General features: G+C 36.3%; 1 protein-coding gene across 3 annotated transcripts in view; it reads left to right on the top strand.

Annotated features, from left to right (window-relative positions):
• arhgef3 (Rho guanine nucleotide exchange factor (GEF) 3) overlaps positions 1-19,564 on the top strand; it is a 223,559-nt gene that overhangs the window by 119,068 nt on the left and 84,927 nt on the right. For 2 of the 3 annotated variants that reach the window (XM_051694813.1, XM_051694815.1), the window contains one exon: positions 4,276-4,338. In XM_051694813.1, the coding sequence (XP_051550773.1) occupies positions 4,276-4,338 (63 nt within the window). The remainder of the gene's footprint in view (positions 1-4,275; positions 4,339-19,564) is intronic. The other variant, XM_051694817.1, reaches the window with a different exon arrangement.

A 19,564-nucleotide genomic window follows, 5' to 3' on the forward strand; every position in this document is an offset into this window, starting at 1 on the left:
AATATTTGTTTTTCAATGATGAAATATTCAATTTTAATGTGCTCAGAATTAGCTAAGCTGCTTGTGAACAATGCCCTGAGATGAATTACAGTTTAAAGGTGCACTTTTTATTTTTTATTTTTTTAAATTTTTAAAATAATAGCGAGGGTATTGAGATAAAGTGAGAAGTATTTGGCTGGTCATGTGATCTCTACACATGGTGGCCTCCATGAGGGCAGAGCCAACACACTCTCATAACGAAATGTCAAGCTAGTGACTTTTTGCCTGCAACACTAATATATCACCCTTGTTCTGGATGGTAAACATCACTTTGGTACTGTATTCAACTGTGTTCAACTTTATCTACCTTTTCCTGGACACAGAAGTGTTCCATAACGGATGCCTGTTGTCAGTTCAGTTCTTCAATATTTTCACTCACATCAGTGTATATTCTTAGTGGATACTGTGATGTTTAGCTTGTTCACTATGTATAAACTGTGAAAAAACATGTGACTCTATAGTGCCAATATTTTAGTCGCAATGACTGTTTTTTTGACAGCTGCCTCACCTGCAAAGTTTAAGGAGTGGGTGAATTACTTAAAGCTCTGAACTGAGGTGGAATGCGTTGGTATAATAAACTACTTCAAGTTGTTATGACAGCCAACAACGGCCCTAGTTGAGCCTGAACTCATTTTTACTCCATATAACACTTAAAACGTAAGTTATAAAACATATAACTTCACTCGTAGCTGATATAGTGCACTCACTGCCATCGACTAAATAGGAAATAGTGAACGAGTGAGCGATTTCGGACACAGCTCGTGCTTACAATTTCATTGTAAATTCACATGGTAATGTAGAATTCAATTTACGTAAGAACATTTTTGAGAGGCTCCTGACAAAAAGTTATCAATAGAATTATGATTCGTTAAGTCATCCGGAAAACATAAACCAATAATTTTTTGAGTCATTTTGACCCATAATGAGTAATTGGCCTGTAACTTGTGATTGCAAAATTCAAACTTAACAAAACTTAATACACCTGTACAACAGAACATTCTGAGGTCATATGCCAAACTGCATCAGTTTACAATGCTAGGGGGCTCTATACATTTTAAATGCTAATTGTATAACTGTGATCAAAGTAGTTGAAATTTGATGCCAAAACAATTGTGTCCACTGCATCCACAGGATCTGTTCTGTCAGTTTTGATTCATATTCTCTTCACATTTACTTATAACTGCTGCTTTTAATTTATTTTTTAATTTAATTTTTTGTTTGCCATGGGACATGAAAGTAGTGTTATGAAGAGAGATGGATTTGTCAAAAGCTAATGTCATTTCTGTAGGTCGAAAACTTTGTGTGTAAAGTGCACCTTTCAAAGTTTTAGTGGAAGATGGTCATTCAATTATGCTATTCTGCTTTACTGATTATATACTGTTATAGAGTGGTAAAGCCAATTGTTTCCTATGTACTTGGAAAAAAACCCTAAATGCACGTTATCTCTCAGAGTTATAACTCAACAGTTTGATCTATGATCTGCTCATATGGTGAGCTAATATGTGCTTATGTGACAAAAGCAGGCTTGAGTCTAATTGTGAAATACTATAAAGACGGGCTCAAATCTCCAGAGAAAGGCATGTTTGTATAGATGAAAGCAGTTTATTAAAGTTGACACTCTCAGTCCCGCTGAAGACATTGTCTCTATCTCTGTGCTTTGGGTGGCTGGTGAACCTCACAGAGGACAGACGTCTGTGTTTTAATAGCATCTGAAAGAGAAAAGCAAACACTGGCTGGTTTTTAGTGCATCATATCTTAATGACTTCACACCTGGTTTGTGGTTGTGCTGATCTCATTGTGTTGGGATGTGAGCTTGCAGCTTTCTGAGGACAGGCACCCAATGCTCAAGCAAGCCTAATTTTAACTGCAGCATGACTGTTTTGAGAAATGAACATCTCCCAAACAGACATTCAAAAATCATAATTTTTCATATGAATCTACCAAGGAGGTCTATAATACCTGGAAAAATCTATCTAATAATATTTGTGATTTAAATGTTGCTGCGTTCCATTCAAGTTGGATGTGGGATATTCCTACTTGATATCTCCGACCATTCCCCGATATTCGGAACTGCAACACTCCCGTTAGCCTAGCAGGGGTTTGACTCTCATTAGAGATGTCTCCTAGCAACCCAACTGATAAACAATGCTGCAGCACTAGCATTTGTGCTTCAGGTGTATGATTATCAAAAGAGACTATAATTTACCATGTTTTATACACCTTTTTGTGCAGGTATTTGTTAACAAGCTTTAATATCATGTGATGTGGAAACGAACTCATTTATTGATATTACTTAATAAAGTGAATGTTTATCACTTACTTTGTATACCTCCCTGAGTGTCGACATGTTTGTGTGACATCATGCACCTGCATCTCGGCGAATCGGAGATGAGAATTTCTGCACAAGCCTACAAGTTGTAGTTCTGAATTAAAGATGCATTCCATTGCATTTTTCCTAGTAGGAAGTTGTAAAATCTGACTTTCCAAGTTGAATGAAACGCAGCATTACTTTTCAAAACTTGATCCGACACTGAATGCTCAAGCACCCTAATTTAAACTTAGAAAGCTCCTGATGTTGCTATAACAATGCAAAAAGCACTAGAAGTGAAAATCAGTCCTCCTTTCCTGTTTAATAAATTAAGCAATCACACGATCATCCAGACCATCTTGTATTTTTAAATCCATAAGGATCTCTTTCTCAACTGCAATACCAGCAGTGATGACAGCCGACTCGTCAGCAAGATCTCGCGTTCTTCGCTTTCAAATTACGTACATAATTTAAAGCGTGATTGTGTCACTCAAGGCCAGCTAGAAGGCCTCGACCGGGACGTATCCTAAGATCACACCCACCAAGAACAAATAAATCAGTCTGATTGGCTGATGAATCTGACAATCTGACTTTAGTTGCTCATTCATTTACACTGTTGTTGGATTCTGTAGAAATTCTGAAGGCCTGAGGGGGTGGAGCTCAAACTCACACGCTGCTTCGGGCATGCGATTTGTGAAACAGTTATCACATCTTGCTTGTAAGCATCAAGGAATAAATTCTGACTGGATAAACGTTTTGTTTTTCTCTATTTGTTTGTAGATTAATTAAGAGTGGAAACCGTTAAAAATACATAGGCAAAAAGATGATTGAGAATGAAAGGATGAAAAATATTTAATTATTTGGCATGTTAGGCCAGCAGAGAAGGCTTTGCTGGCCCTGAGAATTCGCCACTGACTTAAACATATAGTGTATCGTTTGTGTTATCAATGGAGCTTCTCCCAGAGTTTCATGTGTGCTATTGTTCTTCATTATGGATCAGGATGCAGATATTCCCTCTGCACTAGTTGTCATGGAATATAAACAATCATGGTCCAACAATAACAGTGCCAGCCATAGAGTTGAATGCTCAGAAAGCGGATGGGATCAATTTAGATAAACATGCTTGTTAACAATCTTAAACAACAACAACGTTAAAATGTGAGTGAGTCGCTCATAAAGTAAACAATCAGCCAATAAATTTACAGTCAGTTATTAGCTCAAACTCATACAGTCTGATGGAATGTTCCATTCATTCAATCAAAGGATAATTATTACAAATATTTGCAGGTTTACGAGCTTTTGAGCAAGCTCACTGAATAATATAAATAATTTCAACTCAATTTTCAAATGACTGTTCTGGTTTGCAACATTTTCCATCAATGTCCCTTATGTTCGTTTAGGAAAACTTTGTCATTCATTTCTGTTTTATAAAACTTAACATTTTACAACCACTGCAGCTAATATCACTAGATTGTTGGTTTTTGTCATCAAAATGTGTTTGAACAAATGGAGTTTGTTTCACAATGCACTCCTTCTGTTTCGTTGTGCAAATACAGTACGGGTTTTGTAAAGGGTTTTGATAATGTTACAAAGGTATAAGCAACATATGTTGCTGATTAATTTTTTTAACACATTTGGAAAGTTTATGGTGGTGTTTGCTTTCAATTGTCACCTGGTGGATAATAAAACAGGCAAAAATGACATTTTACATTTGATAAAGTTAGCAAGCCACATCTATAGAGCAGAATATCATAGAGACTGTGGGCCTGCCCCTCCATGTAGATGTCCAAATATACAGTATATCAGTAAATGTATATAATATCAGTAAAACTTTCAAATGAATTGTAATGTGAAACAGTCACTGTAAATTCTGTCTGAACATGATCATGCTGCTCTATTGATTGATTGATTGTTTTGTTTCTTCACAGAAGAAGAGGAAGCAGAGGAGGAGAGATGTGGATTCACTCAGTCTCTGCAGCTTAGACATCAATGTGAGTAACATATTACTGTAACATATTAGTACAGTAACAGCATTAATAGAGTGCAATAACAGTTGGGTTCTAGGGGAGGGAATTGCCACCTCCTGATTAGAGATTACAATGATAATTAGATGCCGATGTAATATGTATTGTGGTTTTTTCATTATTGTGATTTTATATATTTAGCTGTGTTAAACCCTTCTTCAGAAACATATATTAAAGAACATTTGTTTCTGACATGACATTTGTTTCACTCTGTAATACAGAATTTCCTGGTAAAAGGAAAGGATTAATAGTCGACTTGTTGTTGTTAAAGGGATAGTTCACCCAAAAAGAAATATTTGGTCATTGTTTACTCACCCCTGTGTTGTGATAACCCCATATGAATTTATGGTAACACTTTAGTTTAGGAATCAGAAATTAGACAGTAATTCATGACTAATAATTACACTTGTAAGTGACTAGTTATGGACTTGTTTGGCATTATAAAGTATTTATTAAGCCTTTATTGGCTGATTTCTTATTCTTGCTTTATAGCCCCTTTATTTTTGCTTTTGTCATAACAAAGAATTTCTTAGCTAAAAACACCTTTATAAGTTTTCAGTACTCTGTGTGAATGTGCGGCTTATAAGTATGAAATACATGTAGAATACATATAATAATTCAACAAAGCAGGGAAGGTTAGGTTTAGGGGTAGGGGTAGGGGTTGGTGTAGGGTGGTTGTGGGACTCTAAATAAACACAATAAACATGCTGCAGTGATGCTCCTATACGGTTTAGTAGGATTTAATTAGGGGTGAAAATAGTATCTAACACTATTTGCCCTTAGTGCAAAGAGGATGATTTTTGTTGCATCAAAACTCTCTGCCTTCTATAATTATTTTATACTTATAAGTTGCACATTCACACAGTGTAATGAGAACCTATAATGATGTATTTTGCACCTTACTAGCTATTGGTATCTTTTATTTTTCCCAAATAAGTTAATTGTTAGGAAATAACAAATGTAAAGAGCAAGGTAAGAAATCAATGAACAAAGGCCTAATAAATACCTTATAATTCCAAACTAGTCTGTAACCAGTGCAATTATTAGTCATTAATTACTGTCTAATTTCTGATCCCTAAAATAAAGTGTTACAGAATTTCTTTATTTTTCTAAACACAAAGGGAGAAATCATTAAAAAATTTTAATTTATTCCATCATAAAAGACATTAAAGGTATAGTAAAGTCCCTTATCATTTACTCACCCTCATGACATCTCAAATTCTTTTGACTTTTTTTTTTTTATTATAAAATGTAAGATATTTGAAGGACATATGATGTGTTTTTGTCCATACAATACAAGTCAATGGGGTCCAAAGTATTCAAGCTCCAAAAAGTACATGAAGGCAGCAAAAAAGTAGTCCATACGACTCGAGTAGTTTAATCCATGTCTTCAGAAGCAAAACAATCAGTTTGGGTAAGAAACAGACCAAGTCCTTATTCACTATAAATCTTAACATCTGCAGTATTCTTGGCTTGTTTATGAGAGAAGCTCATTCACACACTTCTTCAAGTCCCTTTGGAAGGGAACGTATGAGGTACATTTTAGGAGAGATATAATGATGTAGAGAGAAAAGAAAATAGATTTTACAGGTGTACTTTTAGTCTATAATACATTATTTGAATTGTATATTACTATAATTATACATATTATATACTCTGCACCCATCTACTGAGGTACTTCAACTTGGGAATTAACATTACTTGCATCATCATATTTTCGGGCAAATCCATGCTGCAGCTGGAAAGATAAGACAAGATGAGACGAGGTGGCGAAAAGCGCTCTTTAACCATGGAACACACGCTGAACTCAGTTGACTACATGTTGAAAATGCACTATAAACCTATTAATCAACACAGTCTTTTACAATAAAGGTTTTTATGACTCTACTATATTTTAATTTACTGTACTGAAATGCTCACTCAGTGACTTAAAAAAAGACATCTTGATGCAAGTTAACCACGCAGTAACAGGCATGCAAAACTTCCCTCATGTAAAATATAATTCATGACAGTTTAGTGTATAATAAAATTCAGTTACCCACTCTCGATAAACATCTGATTATTTATATCCATCTTCCCAGGAAAAGTCGATGTAGTAATCCAGAAATCACTTTATTTATCTGTAAAGTCACACAGTACAGATGCGATGAACACTCAAATAGTGTCTCCCGATGAAGTCACACACACACATGTGAAACAGGTGATTCTCTTTGGATACTTTGTTTGTTATATGTTATTTCTGTTAAGGGAATTGTAAAATTAATGCAATCCTCTGAGTAGCAGGCTAGCATCTAGTTGTTTACTAATGGTGGCTATGGAGCTCCTCTCCTTTCTCAATGCAGGTATATGACAAATCACAGGCTGCAGCACTTCCTACAGTCCTTCAGTTCCTATACACCCCCAAAAGTATCTACCCCAGAGTAGGAGCTAAAAATGTCTCCTAAAACAGCTTCGAGGAACTATAGTTCCTTAGGTGCAAAAGCGACGAAAAGCACTAGACCAGGTGAAAAGTACCTTAAATGAGCTTTAGTACCGCCAGTGGGAAAGGCCCTATTGTGTTTAATAAGGGCCTTTAGCCACTGCAACAGGGGGGCTTTTTACCCCAAATACTGTTCTTTCACTTATTGGACAGTTATTGAAAAATATTTGATTTAATGACCTTAAACAATACTGAAAATGATAAATAAATATTTTGTCTCAAACTAAATTTGTTAATTTCATGGATTTTAATTAGTGACATAAATTTGCAACATTTAAAAAAATAATAAAAATTAGATCAAATTGCCTCAAAATCAGCCTTTAGACACCACACGCAAGACCTCATGAACAGGAAAATCTTGCTATGTATAGTGACAAACAGGTGTTTAGGAAAGTCCTGTGGTAGTTTTTGTTGCTACAGTATTTAGTGTTTTGGGAGAAAATAAAATCAAAGGAGCCTTTTACCCCATGGAACCTTTAGCCCTGCTGAACCCTACATATATTTTTTTGCTATTGTGGGCACTGCAATTTATTCTTTGATGGTGGGTTTGTGACTGTTGTGCTTACAGAGCTGTTGTCTGTGAGGAATACAAATATTGAATGTCAGTATCTTTACTTTGACTCAAAGTGACAGCACAGATCTCTCCATCACTGCTGTTATCTGTGCAGAGTAAAGTGTTTGAGGGATGTTGTAAGATTGTTAGAGCTGCTAATGACTTGTCTGAGACACTGAAGGGTCACTAGTGTTTTACAGTCAGTGGATTGTAACTGTCTATGTAATAGCTGTCACAAGAGTTAAAGGAATGTGAAAGTAGATGCTGACCAGGAGATGTCAAGCTCTAAATATCATGAAAAAGTATCGTTAAAGTAGTCCATACACCACATACACTTTATTTCCAAGTCTTCTCAAGCTAAACGACAGCTTTGTGTGAAAGAATGATCTATTCCTTTGAAAGCTTTAAAAATTTTACTGTGTCTCTGCTCTTTTTTCTAACAACTTTTTAAAAATAATATGGTCTTGGAAATAAAAATCCCATAATTTTTTCCATAGGTAGAAACTTAGAAACCTATTAAGACAGACCCATCGTGAGCTCCCATGTAATTATTTTAACCAGTATCTGTCTAATATTGGCCAACATTAGTTCGTGTCATTGTATTTTACAGTATAGTATAGTTTCACTTTCAGTATAACTGTCATTTGTGTTAATAAAAATTGTGTCCCATTGAGAGATTTGTCAGATGCATGGGCAGGGCTCTGTCAAACTGAAAACCAAAAAGTGACAGTTAAAAATTATACAATAATATGACACAATAAAGAATGATTAAATTGTGTTATTGAATCATTATTGTTGTTTAATTATGAATATTGTGTTGTGATATTACAGTTTATGTGAATAGAAAAATTAATCATCAGCTGTATTTTTTTTTCTTCAGAAGAATATGGCACTTTACTCGTGTAAGTTCATGCTTTGACTAGGGGGAATTATAATAATTTACTAAAAAAATCAGTACTATGTAGTGTTTTCAGTGATGTTTGGTCACCCTGTGGATGCTACTAAAACCTCAGCTGAGCAAGTGACTGTCCCTGACTTCATCATCCAGTGTTTGTTTGTGCTCCATTACATAAATTGTATTCCTCACTTGTAAATTCCTATAGGAAGGCCGTTCTGCAAGTTTCATATCAAATGTATTTTAACTTATTGGAGCTCATTCCTGAGATCATTTTTTAAACATTTACTATATAATATCACATTTAGTAAGTTAAGTCAAGTCATTTTTATTTGTATAGCGCTTTTCACAACACACATACAGGTGCATCTCAATAAATTAGAATGTTGTGGAAAAGTTCATTTATTTCAGTAATTCAACTCAAATTGTGAAACTCGTGTATTAAATAAATTCAGTGCACACAGACTGAAGTAGTTTAAGTCTTTGGTTCTTTTAATTGTGACGATTTTGGCTCACATTTAACAAAAACCCACCAATTCACTATCTCAACAAATTAGAATACATCATAAGACCAATAAAAAAAAACATTTTTAGTGAATTGTTGGCCTTCTGGAAAGTATGTTCATTTACTGTATATGTACTCAATACTTGGTAGGGGCTCCTTTTGCTTTAATTACTGCCTCAATTCGGCGTGGCATGGAGGTGATCAGTTTGTGGCACTGCTGAGGTGGTATGGAAGCCCAGGTTTCTTTGACAGTGGCCTTCAGCTCATCTGCATTTTTTGGTCTCTTGTTTCTCATTTTCCTCTTGACAATACCCCATAGATTCTCTATGGGGTTCAGGTCTGGTGAGTTTGCTGGCCAGTCAAGCACACCAACACCATGGTCATTTAACCAACTTTTGGTGCTTTTGGCAGTGTGGGCAGGTGCCAAATCCTGCTGGAAAATGAAATCAGCATCTTTAAAAAGCTGGTCAGCAAAAGGAAGCATGAAGTGTTCCAAAGTTTCTTCGTAAATGGGTGCAGTGACTTTGGTTTTCAAAAAACACAACGGACCAACACCAGCAGATGACATTGCACCCCAAATCATCACAGACTGTGGAAACTTAACACTGGACTTCAAGCAACTTGGGCTATGAGCTTCTCCACCCTTCCTCCAGACTCTAGGACCTTGGTTTCCAAATGAAATACAAAACTTGCTCTCATCTGAAAAGAGGACTTTGGAACACTGGGCAACAGTCCAGTTCTTCTTCTTCTTAGCCCAGGTAAGACGCCTCTGACGTTATCTGTGGTTCAGGAGTGGCTTAACAAGAGGAATACGACAACTGTAGCCAAATTCCTTGACACGTCTGTGTGTGGTGGCTCTTGATGCCTTGACCCCAGCCTCAGTCCATTCTTTGTGAAGTTCACCCAAATTCTTGAATCGATTTTGCTTGACAATCCTCATAAGGCTGCGGTTCTCTCGGTTGGTTGTGCATCTTTTTCTTCCACACTTTTTCCTTCCACTCAACTTTCTGTTAACATGCTAGGATACAGCACTCTGTGAACAGCCAGCTTCTTTGGCAATGAATGTTTGTGGCTTACCCTCCTTGTGAAGGGTGTCAATGATTGTCTTCTGGACAACTGTCAGATCAGCAGTCTTCCCCATGATTGTGTAGCCTAGTGAACCAAACTAAGAGACCATTTTGAAGGCTCAGGAAACCTTTGCAGGTGTTTTGAGTTGATTAGCTGATTGGCATGTCACCATATTCTAATTTGTTGAGATAGTGAATTGGTGGGTTTTTGTTAAATGTGAGCCAAAATCATCACAATTAAAAGAACCAAAGACTTAAACTACTTCAGTCTGTGTGCATTGAATTTATTTAATACACAAGTTTCACAATTTGAGTTGAATTACTGAAATAAATGAACTTTTCCACGACATTCTAATTTATTGAGATGCACCTGTAGTTTCAAAGCAGCTTTACAGAAAATCATGCATTAACAGAAAATGAAACTGTAATCTATAAAGTCTTAGAGTGATCATTATGTAGTTTGATTAAATATTGTTGTAAATTGTTTATAAAAAAATAAATAATTAAATAATGATTGTATTTAGAACCCATATGAGCAAGCTGAAGGCAACTGTGGCAAGGAACACAAAACTCCATAAGATGTTGGTTAATGGAGATAAATAACCTTGGGAGAAACCAGGCTCACTGTGGGGGCCAGTTCCCCTCTGATTAACAACATGAATATAATGCCAATATTAGTTATTTGTGTGCAGTGCAAGTCAGTGTTTAAAATTTGTAAATTAAGTAAGAGTTAAGGTCTCGTGTTTAAAAAAAAATCTTTTTTTTTTATTTTTTTTATGAACTGTAAGATTAATGACTAATGTCTTCAAAGTCCATCCTGGATTAACTGCAGAAGTTCACATAGATGCATTGTCCTTTGTTAGTTGGCTGATGAAGGCTTTTGTTGGCAATTAATTGATAGTCAATGTATTCCATTTCAAGAGTGTAGTCCATCAATAGACAAAGGTGATGCAGGCAGAGATCAATGAGGTGCATCGCAGTTTAACCGGCAGGTCATTTCGGTGAGGTTCGGTGGGGTCCATCCTAAATCCAAGTTTCAGGCAGTGGAATATGAAGTATATGATGTCTTACAGTTGGAGTTGGCATCAGTTCATCCTCTGAAGTCCATCGTAAAAGACTGAAGTGATGTTTGGTTAGCACCGGCTGTAGTTTGTTGTCATCACTCAGCGACACATGGCAGTGGAGTCCGACACCAAGCAGGAACGGAGCTGGATCTGGTCAGCTCTGGTAACCTCAGGATATGAATCCAGGTTGAGACATGGAAACAAATAGAATAATATTAGCGTAGATGCCATTCAATTGTATGCAGAGTTATAGATCATGATAGATGTTTCTGGTTCTGGCAGACCTATCTAAAGCAGCCTAATTGTGAGTTGATGGATATATTGGGTGTATGCCTGGTTAAATAGCTGAGTCTTTAGTCTAGACTTAAAGAGCAACCATTATGGTTTTTAAACATGCCTAATTTTGGATTAAAGGTCTCATACAATAGATTTACATGCATCTAAGGTCAAAAAACACTTTAATTTGCTCATAATTTAAATTGCAGCATACCTTTTTTCCCAGTGTCAAAAACGACTCGTTCAATGATCAGTTCTAAAGGATTCATTCTAAACTCCTCCTTTCAGAGAGCCTACTCTGCTCTGATTGGTCAGATGTCCCAGTCTGTTGTGATTGGTCTACTGCTTAGTGTAGTGTTTGAGGGCGGGTTAAAGCTGTTCACGAGCAGCCAATGAAAACCAGAGGCAGTTTTTTTTTTACCAAATTACATAGGTTAGTGCAGGAAGTAAGTCTGGAATTACTAACGACTCGTTTCAGGTGTTCAGAATTGGTTCTTTCTTTTGGGAGTCAGTAACTCCATTTGTTGTGCACTTTGATTTTTGAAACTTTGCAGACTTTTTTACCATATTTTACCATCACTGTACAATGATACTTACACTACATGAAAGGTAATATTTGAAAAACCATAAAAGGTGCTCTTTAAACTGAGTGAGTGTGTCTGCATCTCGAACAGTGTTAGCGAGACTATTCCATAGTTTAGGAGCCAAATAGGAAAAGGATCTGCCTCCTTTTGTGGATTTTGATATTCTAGGAACTATTAACAAGCCAGAATTTTGTGATTGTAATGAACGTGATGGAATATAGCGTGTCAGAAGGTCACTTAAGTACTGTGGAGCTAGACCATTCAAAGCTTTGCATGTACAGGTAGTTAACAGAATTTTAAAATTAATACGAAATTTAACAGGTAGCCAATGTAATGATGATACATTGGGGCTAATATGATCATATTTCTTGGTTGTAGTGAGCACTCTGGCAGCTGCATTTTGAACCAACTGAAGTTTATTTATTGAACTTGCTTTACATCCTCCCAGTAATGTATTACAATAATCTAGTCTTGAGGTCATGAACACATGAATTAGTTTTTCGGCATCAGCAACAGAGAGCATGTGTCGTAACTTAGCAATATTTCTGAGGTGGAAGAATGCTGTTCTACAAACATTGGAAATTTGAATTTCAAAGGATAGATTGGTATTGGCAAATATAACACCTAAATTCTTCACTGTAGAAGACGACGTAACAGTACATCCATCGAGAGTCAAATTATATTTTAACAGCTTATTTTTAGAGGATTTTGGTCCAATAATTAGTACCTCTGTTTTGTCGGAATTGAGTAGAAGAAAATTTCTGGCCATCCAATCTTTGATTTCATTCAATCAAATTTTTGCTAATTTGGAGAATTGTGAATTTTTGTTGGATTTAGAAGAAATATAAAGTTGGGTATCGTCGGCATAACAGTGGAAACTTATTCCATGATTCCTGATAATATTTCCCAGGGGAAGCATGTATAAGGAGAAAAGCAGAGGCCCTAAAACTGTGGGGATCCTGTGACACTCCATATTTAATTTTGTTTGATTTGACAATTCCTCATTGTAAAAGTTCCAATAAAAGGAAGGAAGTGGTAGGCGGAGTGGCAGTCCAGGTAAGTCAAGTTTTAATGGTCTCTCAGTTTAACAAACACAGTCTTTGGGCTTTTCAGCTTAACAAGCACAACATTAACTCTTCAGCTTCACAGATACCAATGGTAAGCTTTGCAATAGGCACGTCACTGGACTGTCCCTCTCTATCTCTCCAGCCTTTTCAAGCCCATCTCCGTCATCACTGTAACGAGACACAAGTGTTACGTATCATTAATCATCAGGTGATGGCCCTTACCGCTTCCTCTCTCCCCAGTTACAGACACATGACCACGTCCCGCTCCACACTTGTTTACACATACAAAGTGGTAGCGGTCTGATAAATAGGACCTAAACCATGCTAATGCAAGTTCACTAATGCCAACATAATTTTACAGCCTATTCAAGAGAATGTCTTTTTTTTTTTTTGGAATTCCCAATGCGCTCTAAGTCCTCGTTGTGTTTCATCTCAATCCGGGTGGCGGAGTACGAATCTCAGTTGCCTCTGTGTCTGAGACTGTCAATCCGCGCATCTTATCACGTGGCTTGTTGAGAGCGTTACCGCGGAGACATAGCGTGTGTAGAGGCTTCACGCCATCCACCACGGCATCCATGCACAACTTACCACGTGCCCCACCAAGAGCGAACCACATTATTGCGACTACGAGGAGGTTACCCCATGTGACTCTACCCTCCCTAGCAACTGGGCCAATTTGGTTGCTGAGGAGACCTGGCTGGAGTCACTCAGCACGCCCAGGATTCGAACTCGTGACTCCAGGTGTGGTAGTCAGTGTCTTTACTTGCTGAGCTACCCAGGCCCCCCATTCAAGAGAAGGCAGCACTAAGATCTAAAAGCACTAGAAGAGAAATGCAGCCGCAATCAGATGATAAGAGCAAGTCATTTGTAACTCTGATAAGTGCAGTCTCTGTACTGTGATGGGGCCTAAATCCTGACTGAAATTTTCATATATACCATTTCTCTGTAGAAATGAACATAATTGGGAGGACACTACCTTTTCTAGTATTTTCGACATAAATGGTAGATTTGAAATCGGTCTGTAATTCGCCAGTTCTCCAGGATCAAGCTGTGGTTTCTTAATAAGCGGTATGATAACTGCCATTTTAAAGTTTCTTGGGACGTGTCCTAAGGATAGCGAGGAGTTCTGAGATTACAGGGAATACCTCTTTTAAGAGCTTAGTTGGTATTGGATCTAACATGTTGTGGCTTTTGATTTTTTGCTAAGTTTTGTTAGCTGTTCATGGACTATGACACCGAAGAATTGAAGTTGTTCGTGAGGAAAATTATGAGATGCTGTTTTCTGAGGTGCTGTGACAGTTGATTGCATAGTTCCAACCACACTATCAAGAGTGCTAGAGAAGACTGTATTTATATTTTCTGTATCTATATTCCCAATGTGTCATTTTCGTTATCAATGTGAATGTTGAAGTCACCAACAATTAAAGCTCTATCTACATTAACTACTAGATCTGATAGAAAAGGTGCAAATTCACCAAGGAAATCTGAGTACGGCCCGGGTTAAGTCCATTAAGTATTTAAGTTTACAATTTTTCATTTTGTTTTATTACAAAATCTCTGTTCCCAATACAGTTGTCATCACCATCAAGTCAAGCATTTTAGAGAACAAATGCATTTTTTCCCCCCAAAAAAGTTAAAACTTGGTTTGTTCAAAAATATTAAAATCATGACTAGTCTCTGTATGTGTTATAATGGATATGATAAGTTGGTAGGTGAGGTCTTGGCAGAATAGATCATTCTTATGCTGCTGCTACTACTGAAGAGCTAGTACGAATTTTACTGCTAGAATATACACAGACATGCTGCCACTGCACAATTAGTCATGTGGTGCTGGGGAGGAGGAGAGTTTCAGAGAGTAAACTCTTAGTGCACTGCAGTTTGGGGACAAAATAGACATTTACTTAAATACTCTGTATCTTAGATTTTTATCTGAGTAAAATACCCTAATAATCTCACGTGTCTTCACTAGAGTTTTGGAAGAGACCTCAGCAAAACTGTAGGGGCAACGGGTCTAAAGGCTCCCCAGGTTATAAGGCACATTGGATTTTATTTTGTGGGGTAAAAGGCCCCCTCGCCACCTTTTTTATTATTAATTTTATTTAAAAAAATCTTCTGTTATTATTTATTTTCACGCAATTTATGTTGCTCCATCAAGATTCAACAAAAACAAATGTATTTCTTGAATCTTGATACACTTTGTGACCAGAAAAAAGCTAATTTTCCTTAAGGTGTGCCTTTAGCCCCATTGTGCCCTATTCTTATTTGCCAAGATATTAAACTCTGCAATCAAAAACCAAAAAAAAAAAATAAATAAATAAATAAACTTCCAATTTTTCGTCAAATTATTCCAAAACCATTAGGGATGGGCGATTGGATGATGTTATCGTATATTGACATTTGTGGACATTTACTTACAATTCATTTAAACAAAACCTGCAGCTGTATTCAGTCGTCATGTACGAGTGTGTGTGCAGCCTGTGAGCGATTGTCTACTGCAGGTAAAGACATTTTCTAAATAAAAGTGTATCAAAATACTAACATTACATGAAAGCACTTAAAAGTAACAAACACCAAGTATCAAACCAATACTATGCTTATTGGACATGTTCCTTGGAGTAGCCTACTATATAAATACCATGATATATTTTAAAAATACCAATGTTTTACCATATTTTACCATCACTGTACAATGATACTGCCACAGCAGGCTTTTGAGAAAGGTAACTTTGATAAACTTCATCTTGTGCTGTGTTATGTGAAATTATGTTAATATGTTTTTAGTCCATAATTTAATTAATGCTACTCAATATATATAGGCTACTAAAGAAAATGTTCAAATTATGCTCCTAAAATCACCAGAAATTAATGTTTTGTTGCTGTTTCTGCAAAAATAAATAAATAAATAAAAATCTCCCAGGAATCATGCCCCCAGACCCCCTTTCAGACATCTTGGTACAATTGATTGTGTACTTGATGGGCCCCAGACTCCCCAGTAATGAAAGCCTATAAATATCCCTGCCGTGAAACATACTGTACAATGTGCAAAGATCTTTAGGGCAGTGCGCCTTTGCTTTTTTTTTTTTTTTAGATCTATCTATCTATCTATCTGTCTGTCTGTCTGTCTGTTTTTTGTTTGTTGATTTTTTTATTTGTCTGTCTGTCTGTCTATCTATCTATCTATCTATCTATCTATCATCTGTTTTATGTTTATCTTTTATTTGTCTTTCCATCCGTCCATCCATCCGTCCGTATCTCCATCGTCTATTTATCTAGCTGTTTATTGTGTTTGATTATCATTTATTTGTCTGTCCATCTGTCTGTCTGTCTATCTGTCTGTCTATCTATCTTTCTATGTTTATCTTTTATTTGTCTTTCCGTCCATCCATCTGTCTTTTTCTCCATCATCCATCTGTTTATCAGTGTTTTAGTTTGATTATCTTTTATTTGTCTGTCTGTCTGTCTTCTGTCTATCTTTCTGTCTATCTGTCCGTCCGTCCGTCCGTCCGTCTGTCTGTCTGTCCATCCATCCGTCCATCATCCATCTATTTATCTATCTGTTTTTGTTTATCCTTTATTTGTCTGTCCGTCTGTCTTCTATCCATCCATCCATTCATCCATCCATCTATCTGTCTAACTGTCCGTCCATCTATCATCCATCTATCTCTCTGTTTTTTATTTGTTATCTTTTATTTGTCTACATATCTGTTTTGTTTTTTGTTTTTGTTTTTTTGCATCTTTTTTTTTTTTTTTTTTTTTGCATCTTTTATTAAAAATAAGCCTTGAGATTCTTATGACTATTGTACTACATCATCTTGTCTTTGGGAAGTGCTTGTCTTATGGAGTAATTCTAGACAGTGAATGCTTCAGTAATTGTTATTCTAGTATAATAAACAGTATATTCTGCCACTCTTTCTGTAGACTCTGGGCTGTCTGTCTGTCTGTCTGAGCTGTTCATTTAGGGTTGTGCTGGGGTAATTCTGGGGTCTCGGTGATCAGGGGAGACCGGAGCCACGTGCCCGCCTGGCATGTGTACAGCTGGGCTCGAATCTGGCAGTGCTGCACAATAGCTTGGCTAATATTGACAGAATCCACAGTCACTGGCACAGCCCGCTGGAAAACAGGCCAGCACTATTGTTTCTCATGCAACCACTCACAGTTCAAAACATGATATTGATCACTATCAGGAGCCTTTTCCATACACACAGCAGCCACTGGGGTTAATTCACTGCATGCATTGATATGGATCAGTGTGTTCTTTCCTGTTTTATTGGGTAACAGTGTTTTGAATTTTTAATTGCTTCGCGCCAATTTTGGTAGCATATGTGAGTGATTTACTTGCATTGAAAAGGGTTGTAAATGTTATATATACCCAAATTAATAAATGTTTAAACCTTTAAACAAAGTTTGAAAATTTGGTCAAAGGTTTGTTTGTTTATGTTTGTTGCATCTTAGTCAATTTGCACATTATCGTTAACTAAAATTTTTAATTTTCTTTGGCTAAAATTATATGCCATTTTAGTCAGAAGTAGTTACAGTTAGCAGTTAGTAGTTAGAGTAAAATGGAAGTCATCAATTAATTTGACATGATGAAATATTGACTTAATTTAAAGGATTTCATCAAAAGACTAATTTGTACAAAAATTTTTTTACAAATGAACACTGCCGCTAGGTTTTGTTTGGTTTTGAAGCATTTTATTCCCATCTATATATCTCCCAACTCCAAAGCAAATTAACTCATGGCATTTAATTTCATCTGCAGAATCACTCTCAGGTGGCTTTTGCTGCATATGCTCATGAGTGCACTAAAGATACTGGAAAGGACAAAAATATGCTGGCAAGAAAAGATATCTCTGGATATATCAGCTGATTTTGACTTGAATCAGCCGTCTACTGTTTTTGCTGGTGATAAAGCTTAATTTGCTTGTGTTGGATTGCACTGCTTGTTTGGAAATCAAAGGTTTCATCATTTACACAGAATCTAGAGAGGCTGTTAATTGAAATAATAGGACAACCGGATAAACTTATCTGTGGCAAACTTTTTTTATTGACGACCTCCATATGTTTACAAATTCCAAAAAGTGACCTAAATACTGTTCATTAAGTAGGTTTTTCTTGAGGCAAATGTTTCAATCTTTTGTTGGACAGTGTTTGTGTTGGAACTGGCAGTTTCTAAACACCAAAGAAGGTCAGATCTGTCTTTTCAGGTCCTTTAAAAAGTCTGTTGATCCGTTTTGTTACTGATAGCTTTCTGATGAGAGGAAATGCAAAATATAGCCTTTAAAGGTATATTTAACCCAAAAAGAATAAAAATTCTTTCATCATTTCCTCACCCTTGTGTTGTTCAAAACCCATATATTTTTCCTTGTACTGCGAAACACAGAAGGAGATATTCTTAAGAATACATTTTTGGAGTTAAGCAACCTAATGTATGGTCACTATATGCTTTCATTGTTTGGAAAAGAACACTATCTTTTAAATTAATATTTACCTTGATGTCAACGCACCCACGCAACTTAATCAATACAACAGTTTTGCAACTGACAAGTGACATCCTCCTACTGAGAAGTGTATTTAAATGAAAAGCTTGGCAGTCTGAAGAGATGTTGCTGACTAATACAGCTGATGAGAGCTGCAACAAATGCAGGTAATCTCAGGTAATGCAAGTAAACACACACATTCTCTGCCTTGTTTCTCTAATAAGTGCTAATAAGAAATGCAAGCCTCTGTTACTCTTAAAGTGACACTTTCTAAGTAACAAAAAAAGGCTTGGGCTGTATCTAAGAAAGACGCTAAGTCTGTGGCATAAAAAAGTAGTTATACTCACAAGAGTGTTTTAGGAATGAAAATGTGACAATGTCTTGAGGTGTGGTAACTGTGAAATAAGCGGCCTGTTGAATTAAAATAAATGCACAGGTGTAACATCTCGTCACCGCTTTACCACTTTGGGGTGTGCATTATTTTTAAACACATTTCAATCATTTTAAAATAAATTCAGCAGTCTGTTATCAATTATTCCTTACATAAACAATTACATACAGTACTTTTCACCCTGTTTGTCACACAATGCAATCTTATGACATCAAAAAACTTACCATAGCAAATTACTTTAAGGCAATACATTTTAACATTTGCATTACATTATCAACAACATTTACGAGCAGAGACGTGGGCAGACATTTTGAGGGGCAGGGGCTCTGAACTTTTGAGGGACATTCGGTTTAATTTGGTTAAATTATTTTGCATTCATAATTATTTTCTAAAATATGTGAAAATTAGACGAAAATATAAATGGTGGAATAATTTGCACTATACAGGAAAATTAAGCAAAAAAAAAAAAAAAAAAACTCTGTTTAGGTTACATTTGTGGTTCAAAAACATATTTGTGGATCAGAAATAAATGTGTATACACTTTCCATGTTTGTTGCAAGATTGCACGTGTAATCTGAGAGGGCCTCTGTAACACATTGGGAATTGTTTTAGTCATTCAAATTGATTATTAAATTCCATAATCGATGCATCAAAGTTTCAGCATAATATTGATGCATTGTTACACTCCTACATACTATTATTAATCATAAAAATGTCATTTCATTTGGTTGTGCAAACTTTCATTTTGGGTGGCATTTTGAGTGGCACCTCAGCAAAAGGGCAGGGAGCCACCCCTTCTGCACGTGCCTGTTTACAAGCTTATTCGAGTGTGATC

This window comes from Myxocyprinus asiaticus, chromosome 50, assembly GCF_019703515.2.
Source record: "Myxocyprinus asiaticus isolate MX2 ecotype Aquarium Trade chromosome 50, UBuf_Myxa_2, whole genome shotgun sequence".
NCBI lineage: Eukaryota > Metazoa > Chordata > Actinopteri > Cypriniformes > Catostomidae > Myxocyprinus > Myxocyprinus asiaticus.